The 15,104-nt window shown below is 40.8% G+C and overlaps 2 protein-coding genes across 3 annotated transcripts in view; one reads left to right on the top strand and one right to left on the bottom strand.

Moving 5' to 3' along the window:
• hip1 (huntingtin interacting protein 1) overlaps nucleotides 1–10,391 on the bottom strand; it is a 32,542-nt gene extending 22,151 nt beyond the window's left edge. Inside the window, exon 1 of one of the 2 annotated variants that reach the window (XM_086125561.1) lies at nucleotides 10,114–10,391. In XM_086125561.1, the coding sequence (XP_085981687.1) occupies nucleotides 10,114–10,230 (117 nt within the window). In that variant the 5' untranslated portion in view covers nucleotides 10,231–10,391. Of the gene's footprint in view, nucleotides 1–4,623; nucleotides 5,137–10,113 lie in introns of those variants that run through there. The other variant, XM_086125563.1, reaches the window with a different exon arrangement.
• A 1,986-nt stretch (nucleotides 10,392–12,377) lies between these two features.
• Nucleotides 12,378–15,036, top strand: bcl7bb (BAF chromatin remodeling complex subunit BCL7B b). The gene is made up of 6 exons (XM_086125324.1): nucleotides 12,378–12,546; nucleotides 12,946–13,021; nucleotides 13,136–13,223; nucleotides 13,498–13,656; nucleotides 13,848–13,951; nucleotides 14,070–15,036. The coding sequence occupies exons 1-6, from the start codon at nucleotides 12,434–12,436 to the stop codon at nucleotides 14,139–14,141; spliced, it is 612 nt and encodes a 203-aa protein (XP_085981450.1). The 5' UTR covers nucleotides 12,378–12,433; the 3' UTR covers nucleotides 14,142–15,036.
• The last annotated feature ends 68 nt before the right edge of the window (nucleotides 15,037–15,104 follow it).

Genomic DNA, 15,104 nt, shown 5'->3' on the forward strand with positions numbered 1-15,104 from the left:
CAAGATTTAGATAAGGTGACCTTAAGCTGTAACCACCTTCAATGAATGACACCATTACTCACTTTTTCCAATCAGCTGTTTTATTTCTTGTAACAAACAAATGGTGGTTCAAAGCGTTTACAGGTGCTTGGTCATGTTTCCTGTCTTAGCACACCCAGCACTGCCCATTTCCTGGCCGGCTTCTGCTGAAGAATACACTGCTCCACTTCTCAAGCGACAAAAATGTGTTAAGTCCCTCCAGACAGTGGCACGATCACCATAGTGAAAGACATTCTTCCTTCTATCCCTCTCACATTGCTTGCAGATGCTTCAGGTGGGTTAAGCTGCTCCCAAACTATGAGCATTACATATATCAAACTGAAGGGTTAACAGGATTGCAAAACTGCACTAAGATTTGTTTCATAAAACATGACATGCTTTACATATAACAAAACGTGGGCACTGGTTTAAAAAAATGCACGCAGTTAAACAACATGAACAATTCTGTCTCATTTATACTAGGATGAAAATGGAGCAATGCTGAATTTGTCTGGGTGGCTTAAAATTAAAGTCATTTTTCAAACACAACACACCCATCTTCCTGTTACAACATGCATGGCCCTTCCGAAAAATGAAAACCTCAAAGAACGCACCTCTCAATCACACACGTCAATAACAAAAGTTGACAACAGCAACGAAAGAAACGTTTCATGGAAGAAAAACGAACAAAAAACTAAACCGAAAAATCAATGTGGGGCTAAGGTGCAAATGGAACTTCACTCATTCCTCTGAACAAATGTGTTGCTTGTGTCAGGAGCATTTTACTTGTCGCATCCGACACAAACATCCGTTCTCCTACAACGTCACTCCGCACCTCTTGAGGGCTGGCACTAAGGGGAGGAAGGTAGTGGAAAATTGTCAGCTTTAGAGTACTGCATGGAACATGCAAAAACTCTTAGAGGTCTTTTCTAACAGGAAAGCCCGTAATACCGTTCAACACAACATTGCCACCTTGGAACCATTCTGTTGATTTTGACGTAATCACAAGGTAATTTTAGCCCGGCTAACATATGAGTTCTGAAGGAAGTTACCTATTGAGAGTAGTGTAAATCACGTAACCCAAGTCTTTTGTTTACACGTGGACACAGTGGATTACGAATGTCTCTTCAGAGCCACTTCAAAAGGCATGAAAACATGTAGAACTTTGCCATATTGAAAGGAAGTCAAATGTTGAGAATGGAAGTGAAAGGCAAGCAGAAGCTAGTTAAAGCTAGAAAAATGTGCAGACGGCCGGACTCCAGCATAATTAAACTCTAAGACCTACACCCCCCTGTGGCATGTTTATGAGCCCCTCCTAATGGGATGTCTTTCTGCAGGCTCGAGTGAAGCCTCGGCTCTAAAGCTCAAATCTGGGAGGACTGCTGATGTCATGTGGACACATCATAAAAAAAGAAGAAAAAAAAAAGAACATCTGTGCAGCTCAATGAAGCTGCTTAGGTCACTTTTGTCAATGCACTCCACCACCAATCACGTGGAGCTATCCATCACAGACTCCCTGTGCGTGTGTGTCTTCCCGCAGGAAATGATTGGAATTAAGTTGTGACCAACTACCACCCAACAAGTATAAAAGACATCAAGTTACATCCACTAAACCCGGAATGAATTCCCTCTTCTGTGAATATACTGTACTATTTTGGAATACTGATGCGTAGGTTCACCAGCTGAGTTTGTTTCGTAAGAAAACTCCCAACAGCTCACGGTACTTCACAACATAAACAGTATTTATCGCTTACATTTTCTTCATATTTGCTACATGACGAAGCTACATCATGTCGGTGTAACGCGCCACGTCAAGCGATGAGTTAAGCACAAAATCGAGGGAAGGGAATTGGAATGGTTTAAAGTCCTGGGACAAATTCCTAATTCGAACGTTGTGAATTCTCAGCGACTGGCTGGTTTGCATCATGTGAGAATGAATGTTCTATTAAAAAAACATTGATTATACACATGAGCCCGTGTCCTCTCTTATGATATTAAAAGCGTCACCATCACACCCTCCATCCAAAGTGTGAACTGCGGGAGGCTCTACCATCAGAGCCTCCGTAGAAAATTCCATCGATATGAAAGAACGATGAATTGTGTTTTACTCCGGCTTAGGTTATGCCCAAACCTAAAAACCCAAAGCCACCCGAACAAACCCGAATGACTGTAACAACAGTGATTAAACCTTAACCTAGGCGTGATACCAATAACAACAGCGTAAAAATGATGAGAGTGAGCTGCCGTAAAAACGAAGCGTTCGCTCCGTAGTTCTCCGATTCTGCGATGGAGGTTACTCGTCAGGGATAGAGACGGAACGGATGAAGACTGGGTTGGCTTCGTAAAAACTGTTATTACTGTATTATTAAAACCGGTAAAGGCAGTTAGAACCTAGGCGACTCTCTCTCAGCGGTCGGCTCGCGCAAAAAAAGGGGAACAGGGGAATAGCGCCACCCCCGCCTCACTACGAGGCCGCTTCTTCTCCCTTTTAACCCGTTCAATAAGCCCGTAACTGGGACTTCAGACTCTCGGGAATGATGATCAAAATCTGAGTGAAAAGTTGTATGAGGCTTTTTATTTTCAAGTTCCTGGTTCGATTCCCGTCGCTTACAATCAATACCATATTTTCACGACAAGGCGCACTTAAAAGTCTTCCATTTTCTCCAAAATGGACGCAGCGCCTAATAATGCGCGGCGCCTTGTGTATGCACCAAGTTCCAAAAATGAATGCTTTGTTACGATAATGTTTAGCCACACCAGCGAGCAAGCACACAGATGTGCCTTGTTGTGCAGCAAGTTAGCTCAGCACCTCGCATTCCTCCTTGTAAGCCACCGACGAAACAAGGACGATGTTCATCTGTGTGTCGTCACGCCAATACACCATTTTTTTTTTTTAACTCCTTGGAGCTAATTGGTTTGCACAACATGGCACGAATAGCATGCCACTTTTATGATTGGTTACTTTGGCAGGAGAGAAGGGAGACATCTGTATGTGTAAATTGTAAAACAATTAACATATTCTGGATCATTCGGGAGCTCTGTTAAAAAAACTGATTTGGCGATCACATGACCACATTGGAATTGTGATTATGATCGAAAAATGATAAATCATTCAGCCTTAACCAGAGATCACAAATACTAATATGGAGGGCTAGCAATTTGATACGCTTCTGTAATACCACATTTTCTCAAATTACCTGTATCTAGACAGTACGTTATTAATAATTATAATAATCTGTGTATGCGGTGTCAAACTTCTTTTTGTCCCATATGTGCTTGGAAATCACAATGCCCCATCATTACCCCGAAGGCAAACGCACTACAAATATCAACATTATAATGGGAATTGTGAACAGCGCTTGCAGCAACAGTTTCTGTTGCACTTGTTTTCATTCTACACAATCTCTGGACAACCAAAACAAAGATAATGGCAAGGAACAGCCTTGAGAACTCCATCAGAGTGACTCTTTCAAAATAATATCAAATGCAATTACAACATATGTGTGCACCTCACTTCACATCGTCATAAACATCTCAACAAATCATTATTTTCTTGTTTTTGGTGGTCAAAATAAGTATCATGGTATTTAAGATCAATATTTTATATAATCTGCGCAGAGATGTTATCAATAAACCTCTTTCACGAGGATAAAGACAGTGTGTTCTAGAGGTCCGTTCACCTCCCCTCCACCTCCATTCCTACAAGTGTATATCCCATCCATGCTTCCGATAAAAGGCTGGTCTTGTTTCTTACACGCACCTGCTCGAGTGCATTCGGAACACTGCCCGTTTGTCTCCATCACACCATTTACTGCCACAAGTCATGCAGGTTGGACTTTTTTCAGCCCCCTATACTGCACCACATCTAGGAATTACATGGCCTGATTTGCACATGGTACCTTGCTTTATTTTCCCCTTTTTGTTTTTAAGCATACAGTTTTTTGTTTTAAATTGTACTGCCTTAAAAAATGCTATTCTGAACTGTTTTAGGGAAGTCGTAGAGTTTGATTGCTTCACACTTTCTAACTGCTATTGCTGCTGTGCGAATGGCCGTAATACATCTGTTTGTATTGTAGTACAATATCCACAGCAACACCTACACACGCATATTGGTTCTAGATTAGCCTTCAAGCAAGTTAGAACTTGTTGGGACCTAAGGTGTCGGTTTTTGCGGTACTATTCTGTCAGTTCATTACTTTGTCGTTTTGTGACTCTCCTCACACAACAAACTGGATACTTAACAGCAAGTGCATTTTATTCTTCTGCCCCAAAACAGACCCAGTTCAAGAAGCAAAACCACATGTTAATAACACAGGATGCCCTGTGCTGCTGTTTGGCTCACGATTGTAATGATCGATACTTCTTGCATTTAACTGAAGAGGTGGGTAACTTAGTATGAAACGCACCCCATGTGCCCAGCAGACCCCCCAACAAAATTACAAAACTTGTCATTGGCACATTTAGCTAGACGGAGACAACAGGCCCCTACTTGTACTGAGAATACCTTCGACGCCTTATTTCACACCAGCCCGCAACCCGCCGAAACAACGCCGTTCTATGGCAGTCGCTAATGTCACGAAAATGCATCTACCCTTGAGCACTTACAATTTTACTGAGATCCATGGTCCTTTCCTCCCTGCAGCGGTGGGCTGAAGATCCGCTGGCTTGATCCAAACGCGAGGACCCGGGAGGTAACAAATGTGTTTGGGAGAGAAAGGGGGGGGGGGGGGTGGAGGAGCGCGACGTTAGCTCAACATGTGTCCCGATTTGGTATAAAAATTCTCCCCTGTCCCCACTTCCTTCCTTTCTTTCGTTGTTCCTTCGGAGTCCCTGCTGTGTGTGTGTGTGTGTCTCTCTCTCTCCGCGAGCTCCACGCAACATGCGACCGCGGAGAAACTGAAGTGTTCGGGACTCCACCAGCAAGGACGACCGCACATTTCACATCCCGCCCGCCAACATGTCTCTACACAGCTTGAAGCGAGACTCTCTCGTTGGCTTTATTTTGCAAATAGCCCGCTTCTATTCGGAGACAATAGCGGCACGGGAGGCTGCGGAGTAGGATGGCTCAAACCCGGAGGTTTTCAAACTGGGTTCCGGGGCCCACCAGGGGGCCTGCAAAGTTCGGCGGTGGCGTGGTTAAAGTGTACTATTTTTTGTTTTCCAAAACAAGCTTCCAGAGGCAGAATGATCCGCCTTCTCCTGCTTACCGACCGACTGGAAATTGCCCCTGAAAGATATCCAACATCTCACAAAAATGTGATCTCAAAAGGCTCCCTTGCATACAATTTGATTTCTGCATGCGGACAGCCAACTGTAAGCATGTAGTAATGTTTTACAAGGCAACCTAGAAATCTGAGGTCTGTATCGGGAATGTTAGCAGGTATGTCATTTCTGTTTGGCTGTTGGATATTGTAAAAGAGCAAGCTTCAGGAACAAAAACTCAATTCATAGCATTAGAGCAACTTTAGGCAACTGACGCCCCCATCTGGAGTCTCTGAGATCCTTGGCAAATCATGGCATAACAACTGACAACTGATTTTGAATCAAATGCAAAATATCAATTGATCCAATTTTTGCATCGGCATTCTCCTATTTTTTTCACCTCCTCTCTTGAAAAGATGTACATTTTTGTCAATTGAATTTTACATGTTATGAATGGTTAACATGGTGCAAAAAGTTTTAAAATTATTTATATACCTCTAGGTCTAACTGTGCTCTAACTGCCTGACATTTGAGCAGGTGTGTGGACTTTTTATATACCGGGTACACTGTATATTCCTACAGAGCGAGACGACTTTCTTCTCTCACTCCCTATCAGCTTGAAGCAAAGTCCAACAATAGTGACAACAAAAAAGTAAATGGTAATATGATTATAGGATTGCAGTCAAAGGTATCGGCATAATCCACAGAAGAAAATTGGGACAGGGAAAAAAAAAAGCTGTCCAAAAACATCAGTGTTGATGTCAGGTTGTTTTCTCATTCAAGACTGCATCATTTGGGAAGAAGAAAAGAAAAGAAAAAGTGTATTTGATCAAATCAAATATAAATACCTGAATGATTTCAGCCAAGCTGCAAAACCAAATGTGAAGGTGTCATGCCAATCACCACCCAGTGAAAAGTGATTAAAGCCCTACGATAAAGATGTACTTGGAGAGTGACTTCACTTTGCTTCAAGCAGACGAGGAGGAGCACTCGTCCGCCGTCCAAAATAGCTCACACTTTGCCAGTCAGTCTGGTGACCGACAGTGGCTGTGTTGGCAGCTAAACGCTATTTTGGTTGAAACTTTTGTAAACAATTCAATCCAGCCAGCTCAGAAAGCTGGCTGTGTTATATGTCTCTCGGTGCCCGCCCACAAAGATGCTTTGAGGCACTGATTTCTCAAAGTTTTTATCATTAATATTTTATTTTGTGTCATAGTAGTTTTTGTGTTGTGAAATACCAATGTCGAGTTGATTATCACTAAGACATTAAAAATATAAACAAACAGTGATGGCATTTTTGTTTGATTGATGGCCAGTCTTATCTGCAACAGCCATTCACGGCGTTACTGAAAATAAGATTCGTTACGCAGGCGTATAGTCGATGAATAAGTCAATGTTTACATGCAAGAGTCCCGCACATTGTGTAATGTGGCTAAACGTGTCATGGGTTTTGTATTTTATGGATGACACGTTTCTCTCGTCAAATGACATAAGCTTTGCAGTAAGCGAACAAACAAAAAGAAAAAAAAAAAAATACATATGATAAAGACTTTGGGAAGATGCTTACTCACAGTTTGAATGTGTGCAAAGATGCAATGCAGCAAAGAACTAGCTGCAGTAGAATAAAAATATATGAAGCTAGAATTTCGAACAATATTTACAAGATCATTTTTATGCTTGACGGAAAGACGAGAGTGTTCAGGAATAAAGTGCTCAATGTGCAGGGATGAATGGTCATGAGAAAAAAAAATTGGTATTTTTCAGTAGCTGAGTTTTGGTAATAGAATAAATACTACGTTTTTAAATCAATGAATAATTCACTTGTCTTCATTATGATTTCAATAGAAATCAAAACAATCAGGATTATTTGTGTTCTCCCATAATCGCCCAGTCCTAGCTGGTAGTCTAATTTTAAGGCCCTCATTTTGCAACACACAATGTGGTGTCAGTCAGTGGTTCACACTGCATACCCCAGCGGCGGAACTCGTGGGCCAGAAGCCTTCCACAAGCTTTAATTATGGTTCATATATATCCAAAAATGACTACTCACACTAATTCCCAAATAAAAATAGCATTTGGAGCCGTTTTGCAATCTCTGAGTGACAAGACAGCGATAACAAACAACAAACATAAAGCAGAAACAACACATGTTCGTATACAGTGAACCCCTGCTGGAATACGGTTCACTTTTCAGGGCATTGCTGATTCATGGATTTCTTTAATGCAGTTTTAAATAAAAATTGAGTAGATATTAGTGTTTGTGAGTTTCTGAAAAGAAAATCACTGCCTACCTGAGTAGAACTCTGAAGCAACCTCGTATTGACTAAAGTAATTCTAAAAATGATCAGTTATTTGAAAGAAAATGTTTAGATTTTATTCTCTAGTACAGTATTGTATTGTATAAAAATTGTTAAAAAAATAAAGCTGACTACTTGATGGATTTCGCCTATCACGGGTTCTTTTTGGAGCCCATGATAAACGAGGGTTAACTGTACTTTCAAACTCATAGACACAAAAGAGAACCCATACGAAATATAAATAGATGTCTGAGAAAAACATATTTCCGGTTGACATCATAGCATAATTTAAGAGTCATGCCATAATGAGCGTGTCATTAAAATCAAGCACTGTGCGCTATCTTGCCTCCCTCGTCCATTCTCATGTCCCGTGCGGACACTGTGACAGATATGATTTGGATCACTCCCTGGTAGTTTACCCTGCTTAACAGGGTGAAAGGGTAAGTTGCTCCATAATTGCTAAACTGCGTACATGTCTTTGTAGGCAAACCTGTAGCCTGGGGCACACGTTCATAAAAATGTATTTAAGTTACATAATTTAAAAAAAAAAAACAATATCCCATACCTCAAGCAAGTTTGATTATTTTCATTTTGAGAAAAACAAATCAAGTCAGTTAATAATAATAATAATAATAATAATAATAATACATTTTATTTATAAGCGCCTTTCAAGACACCCAAGGACACTTTACAATAACAAAAAACACAAAACAATTTAGTTAAAACAGTTAATGCAAGTCAAGCCATCATACGTAAAACTGCAGTAGCCAGTTTTGCCAGAAAATCTGAACAATACCTTTGACCAATGAATCTAACCTCTGTGAGAAAATATGCATTGGTATCACAGGTCTTGATGTTAACCAAGTTGAAAAGCATATTGAAATGATTAATAACGAGCTGGACGGACAGACAGCCAGATACCCAGCCACGACAATGCCAAACCCAGTGTGGGCTTGCACACTAGACTAACAATGCTGAACAGTTTTGTATTTAAACCGAGGGACACAAGCATCTATTGTTCACCAGTCTGTCACAAATCATGTCAACTACAGTCCAAATGCCTTTGACTCTGTATGCCAAACAATAGTTATGCAACATAAGTAGACCTATTATATTTTTATTATGTTTCTTCTGTGTAGATAATTTGTACCCAATGAAAAACACCTGATAAAAGTTTTTTATAAACACTATTCCTCCACTGATTTACTTAATGGCCAGCAAGGCAGAGCTCTAAACCACACAGGGATTTATTTGGTTTACAACAAAAGAGGTGAAATCGACTGCACAGCAGATTTAGCCATCTTTAGAACAAAACAGATCAGATGGATTATCTCTCGTTGATCCCCTGCCAAGTAAAAAGTGGAATCATTGATTTCTGCCATCACTTGCCCCAGCTCACCAGGCAAAACTCAACCATGAGGCAAAAATACAAACATGTACAGTACATAGGGCTGCATGATTATTGCCAAGACAATAATCACGATCATTTTCATCAAGAGTGTTATCGCGATTATTAATCAGTACTATTCATCATGTTAGAATAAATGTTTTTAACTGCAATACTTTTCAATACCCGTGTTCGGGCAAGGGAAACACAGGTCCATATATTTTTCTCATCATAAGGGATCTTTTGAGCTGTGCTTTGTCTGGTCCCCCACCTAGGACCTGTTTGCCATCGGTGCAGAGTGAATCCTACCTCTCACCAAATTTGCTGCAATAGACTGCATCCCACCAATGACCCTAATCATGACAAGTGGTAGAAAAAGAATGATGGACGTACTTCCAGTAAAGGTGACATAGCAGCCTGACAGTGACCTAGTGACCATGTGTTGCTTGGAACACACAATCCTTCTAATCCGTGCTGCCTGTCTTGCCTGAGAGTAGTGTGTGAGTCCAGCGGGAGAGGGTTCAACTGCATGACACAGACTATACGCAGGCCAGATTGCTGCTGTTCACATTCAAACGTAAAGAATGTCTATGTAACAGCACTGTCAGAGCAGTTTGGCTGACTTGATTCATTTGACCTACTTAACCCCCCACCACTACCCCCTCTCCACCGTGTGCCTGATCTCTAGAAGAGGGTGGGCAGTAAACAGCAGGATCCACAACACAACTGTAGCCTGCGTGCTCAATGTGGGTGTGCGTGATCAAGTCAGATTTTTGCTGTTGCTATGCATCATCATCTGAGCACCATGGTCATTCAGTGCCCTGAAGATAATGCAGGTATGACTTGACATGTAGTGTAGTGTTAGGGTGGAAAGTCATATACAAAGCTCCTGCATGATTTGTATCCAGTTGGTAGGCTAAACAGTACAATTATTTGAATTTGAAAGGCCACTGACCTACATTTCAACGGCTCTTTTGTTGTGGGTACTCATTGGTATCTGCTGATCACACACAACTGACGCTGAACACAGACCAACTTGATTAGCACTGAAAGTCTGCGTATGTGTCAGACATAAAATATAAATTTCTCATATGGGTTCTCTCCCATTGCAGATACGTTTGTTTTGCCTCCATTACTATTGTCTATCCCTACTTTGCAATACAAGTCATATAACTGGCAGGAAAACGTGTTGTCTGTTGTGCTACACACCTGCACTCTCTCAAAGTTTTCTCTCTCCAGTTCCAGACTGTTGGCCGCTCCAGTGCGTCGAATCACTTTTGGGATGGCGTTGGGTACTTGCTGCATGGAGCTTTTAACTCGATCCATCGTCTCAGGCTGACAAAACACGCCAACGGTTAAAAAAAAAAGGGGGGGGGGACCGATTAATTAACTGTAAAACAGGAAAGTTACATTAACTATGGCGGACAGCGGTCCATGCCGTACAGTACTCGTTCGGTTCAGCGGACCAGTTGGCCTCTGTAAAATAACACCACTGTCAATGACAGCAGCAAAATTTCACGACAATGAATACGTCTGCTACCTTGCGTTATTTCAAAATAAAGCTTCCACCCATTGGTGCACTTCAGTAAACACCGCTGCTAATTGTTTAAGAGGTAGCACACAAGTAGTAAATACAATGTGGAACATGATGAGAGCTAAAGAAGATCAAAATGTCATTTTTCTTTATGTATATAATTCTGTGGTTCGAACCCCGCTGCATTAAAAAGATGTTTACTTTGTGAGGTCAAACCGTCAAATCGGAACTACTTTGTGTATTCATATTCTGTGACTAACACATCCCCCACATGCATATTGCTGCCTGCAGACAGAAAGATATGTTCGACCTCTGACCACTTCAAGAAAAAAATGTAGATCTACTTATTGGAATCCTGTGGAAAATATGATATTTTATAAATATCTGGGCTCGCGGATTCATTGGCCTGGGCCGCTTGAAAGTTTTTCTCCCTAAGAGCAACGGTCAGAAACGCCTCCCAGCGTTGGCAGCCACAAGCTGGAGGCACAATACTGTACCTACACCCAACACTGGATCTCCCGATTGGTCTGTCGTGTCTGGTTTCATTAAGCCTTAACATAACAAATTATGTATCTGCGCGAATATTTTTGCCCCTTCAAGAATAGTGGGATGCCATGCCTCAGCAGACAATAAATCGATTAGTGAACAGCATGAGACGTCGTCAATTGATGCTTAAAGGCACATGAAGTTAATGAGACGTAGAAATTGTTTGTTGTGGTGTACCCACTATTGTTAAGTGTTGTTTCAATCAATAGCTTGTAATGAGGAAATCACCAGGGTATCTTTCTACTTAAATGTCCTACTTTCACTATACTGTATATGACTGTAGTGTAAACTTTTTACATTTTCCATAAATTTCAGGTGAAAGACAAATATCCCTAACTTTTGGTGAGTAGTGCATATGCACAAATAAATGATTGCCATTTTTACAGCACATTTGAATTGCGAGAACTTCTGATTTAAAACCGATAGCTATGGCTCCATCTCCATGTGCACTCCACAAGGCTCAATGCTGCCCTCAACAGGACAAACGTGGCTAGTCATCATAGTCTCCGTTGTAGACTAGCTCGTGTCGATAGCACGCTATCTACACGAGCGACGAACATAGGTCAATATTCTGATAATTTCAGATAAATACAAATGTATGGTTTACGCAAATGGGAGCAAAAACATACCCTATGTATTACTGCATGCACCCATAATCCTTAATTTCCACTATTCCTAGTAATGCCGCAGTCTCTCTCACTCTCTCTTTTTTTGTTTCCATCACGGTCAATATAGTGCTTCCAGTTTCTTTTCCCCGATGAGTGACTGCGGTGTTTGTGTATAAAATACCGTGGGTCATGCTAGCAACCTAGCTGCAGATACATAGTAGTTAAGTGTTTTTATGCGAATTCCATGTATGTTAGTTGAACAACATACCTCAGTTTTCAAGCTGGAAGTGTCAACGATGGTACACGGAAGCTAATGTGGCATACGGCTTTTAAGATAAAGAATTCGTTCTTGATTCTGAACTCTTTCATGTAAGCTACTTTTGTGGGCTGTCGCTTTTCTCTTTGGAATTTGTACAGGATATAGGTGTCATTTCAAATGTAGATTATGAAATTATTTCGCATGTGTTTACCTGACAATGCAATACCAATCCAATAAAATAATTTGTAAAATGTATACATTAAAATGCAGTCAATGCCACTTTACGGTCATCGCAATCTTATTATGGGGCTACCCAAACTCAGACTTGACACCATCACGACCGGCGCAGTCTAATGAAAATGGAGCGTAGAATGTGTGTACTTTATAAATTATTTACTACTTTAAACATTGTGTGTCGTGCATCACTGTATAAGAGTGGCAGAAAGTTGCAACAGTATTAGTCGAGCACCCGCGAGAAAAGGGAGGGTGATAAAAAGAAAGGATTCAAAGGAAACTCTCGCGAGACTACCACAATACAGAAGAAGCTGGGGCTAGGTCTAAGTTTTCCTCATGCATCATTAGATGATTCATATCAGCGTCAAGATGTCGGGACGTTCAGGCCGTGCGGAGACCCGGAGTCGAGCCAAGGATGATATTAAAAAGGTTCTAGCCGCAATCGAGAAAGTGCGCAAATGGTACGTAAGCGGTCTAGTTTACAATATGGAAGAAATGTTTTAGCTGAGCGTCGGTCGTTAGCTGCTATGTCGCTCAACTAACTTCAGTCGGAAAAGTTCGATGATTGACATAGCTGGTAGCCAATCGCTGTTCCTGTTTGCGGAAAAAGGCGGGGCTGTGTGATTGTTTTTTTTTTTTTGCTTAGTGCTGTCAACATGGCTGCCGCTCTTACAATGACATCCAATTTACGGTTTACAATGACAATTAACGCGATTATTTGTGCGTTTAAGTTTTATAAGTACTTTAACTGAGTGCACGGAAAACGTGGCCATCTACTATATGTCGAGGATCAAATTTAACAGATTAGAGGAGATCATTGTTAGCTTATCTAAATATAGCCAAACAACTTTAATCCTCAGGGAGAAGAAATGGGTGACGGTTGGAGACACGTCCTTACGCATATTCAAGTGGGTGCCAGTGACAGAAACAAAGCAGGTGGCGTTTCAATTATGTATTCAATGAGGAAACTCGTTGTGTGTATACAGGTATATATACAGTATGTGTGTGTGTGTGTGTGTGACTGGTATCAATGTCCACTTCTTATATTAGATCTATCGCACCAAGTCGACTGGTGGAGAAGCCAGAGGGCTAAAAGACGTAGTCCTTGAAAACACCAACTCTTTGCCAGATTTGACCGGTGAGTGGGGGGTGGGGGGGGGGCAAGGAGTTTGCTCTAATAATATATATATATATTTTAAAGTATTGTTTGGGTTTTATCATTTGTTGTTGTATGACTTATTATGGCTCAATTCACAAACTGTGTACAGTATACAGCAGTGGTTATTTTAAAGTGCTCTTTAAGTACTGCCGAGTTGAGTAAAAATACTGTAAACGCATGATGAGACGAACAATATAACCAAATGCACAATTTTATTGAATAAACAGTATGAATCATGTGCTCTTTACATCAGATGAAAACAGCAACCAGAGCTTTCTGTCTGATGTTTATCATCCTAAAATGGATAACAGCAGCAGCAACTCTAGCTCGCAGCAGGTCAGCCCGCCGCATACCTCCAGCCTCCGAACTGAAGACTCCCAACCACCAATGCTTGGTCAGGAGAGTGTGGATGGTATGTCGATGGCTTTCTCATGGATCACCACAATTGTCTTGCTTTAAAGTATCCATGCTAATGTTTGTCTGCTCGAATTTTCCTGATGTATGTATTAATACTTATCAAATAAAGAAATACCTGTTTTGGTTTTGTTTTGTTGAGACTTTCTTCAAGACTTTATTTATTATGTTGTCCCCCAATGAATCCAGATCCGGTTCACTCTGGAAGGGATGGAGCAGATGAGCCTCCAACTCTGATCAAGGAGGATCTTCTGTCATCAGGAAGTGCCAGACGAAGCACCACATGCACACAGGTTTCATATTACTTTTCTATAAAGTGGTTGCAATACACATAGAAACATTTTTCTCAGTTACATTATGTAAAGGTGATGTTCAGTCACCACAGTCACCATTTTTCCCCCCATTCTACAGGACGAATCTGAGGAATCGGGAGCACCGTCTTTAAAGAAGATTTGCACAGGAGAAAATGCTGTGTTAAGATAGTGTACTATGTGAAGATGCAAACAAAACCTATCCGCAGTTATTTTTACTTCAGCTAAGTGTTCAACATTCAGGTGTTAAGTCTCTGTAGTATGCTTCATTTGGAACACCTGCACAATCTAATCTGTTCTGTATCTGAGGTCCACGGTTACTAGTACAGAAAAAGATTTAAATTACTTGTATCCTTTAAAAATATTTATGTTTTGACTGTACGTTTATGATATATGGTCTCTGTACACTGTCATCTCTTGTTCCATGCACACAGAGCCAATCCACACATATTCTCCAACTGTTTGTAGCATACTGCAAGTATAGCACTCGCTGTCAAGCGGGAAGATTTTATCTACCAGCCTTTGGTTTAGTGTGTTGCATGTGACTACTTTGGCAATTATCTGGAAGTGGGCAAGCATCTCTCCATCAAATATTCCCAACTTCTGCATTTTTGGGCCACAGCAGGATTTTAATCTTTGACTGTTTGGTTCTCATGAAATGAGCTACGCACATACATGCACAGCTACACTCTAAGATATAAATATTCTGATTAAAAAAAGAACCACAAATTATGAGACTTTGTTAAAACAACATTTTTAATATTTGAAGACCAGTAAACCGCTTACATTGTTAATGTGAATCCAACATGCTGGAGTTGGAATAACACCTTGGGAACATGAAATTTATTCTGTCAATGAAAGTTTTGCAGCCCAGTTGAAGGGTCAGCTTTTAAAGTGAGATAGATGCTAAGCTACCAATTGTCAAATGTACAGTATTAATTTATTCGTATAGTGTTATTGTAGTTCACAGCAGTGTTTAGCTCATTTACATCATAGAGAGAGTCAATTGTGGTGTTTTGGTCATCTTAGCTGCACTGCAGTAGAATAATAAAGACACCTCATTGTGATGAGTGCAGTTTTACATTGCAGCATACAACCCTTTAATCAGCACTTGTTAATGTATTTGGCACTGTAG

Source organism: Hippocampus guttulatus, chromosome 12, assembly GCF_054856545.1.
Source record: "Hippocampus guttulatus isolate MCC_2025c chromosome 12, RoL_Hgut_1.0, whole genome shotgun sequence".
NCBI lineage: Eukaryota > Metazoa > Chordata > Actinopteri > Syngnathiformes > Syngnathidae > Hippocampus > Hippocampus guttulatus.

Coding starts and splice junctions, on each gene's coding strand:
- bcl7bb (XM_086125324.1), top strand. CDS start 12,434: ATGATTCATATCAGCGTCAAGATGTCGGGACGTTCAGGCCGTGCGGAG. Junction 13,022..13,135: donor CAGTGACAGAAACAAAGCAG/GTGGCGTTTCAA, acceptor TTCTTATATTAG/ATCTATCGCACCAAGTCGAC. Junction 13,952..14,069: donor GAAGCACCACATGCACACAG/GTTTCATATTAC, acceptor CCCATTCTACAG/GACGAATCTGAGGAATCGGG.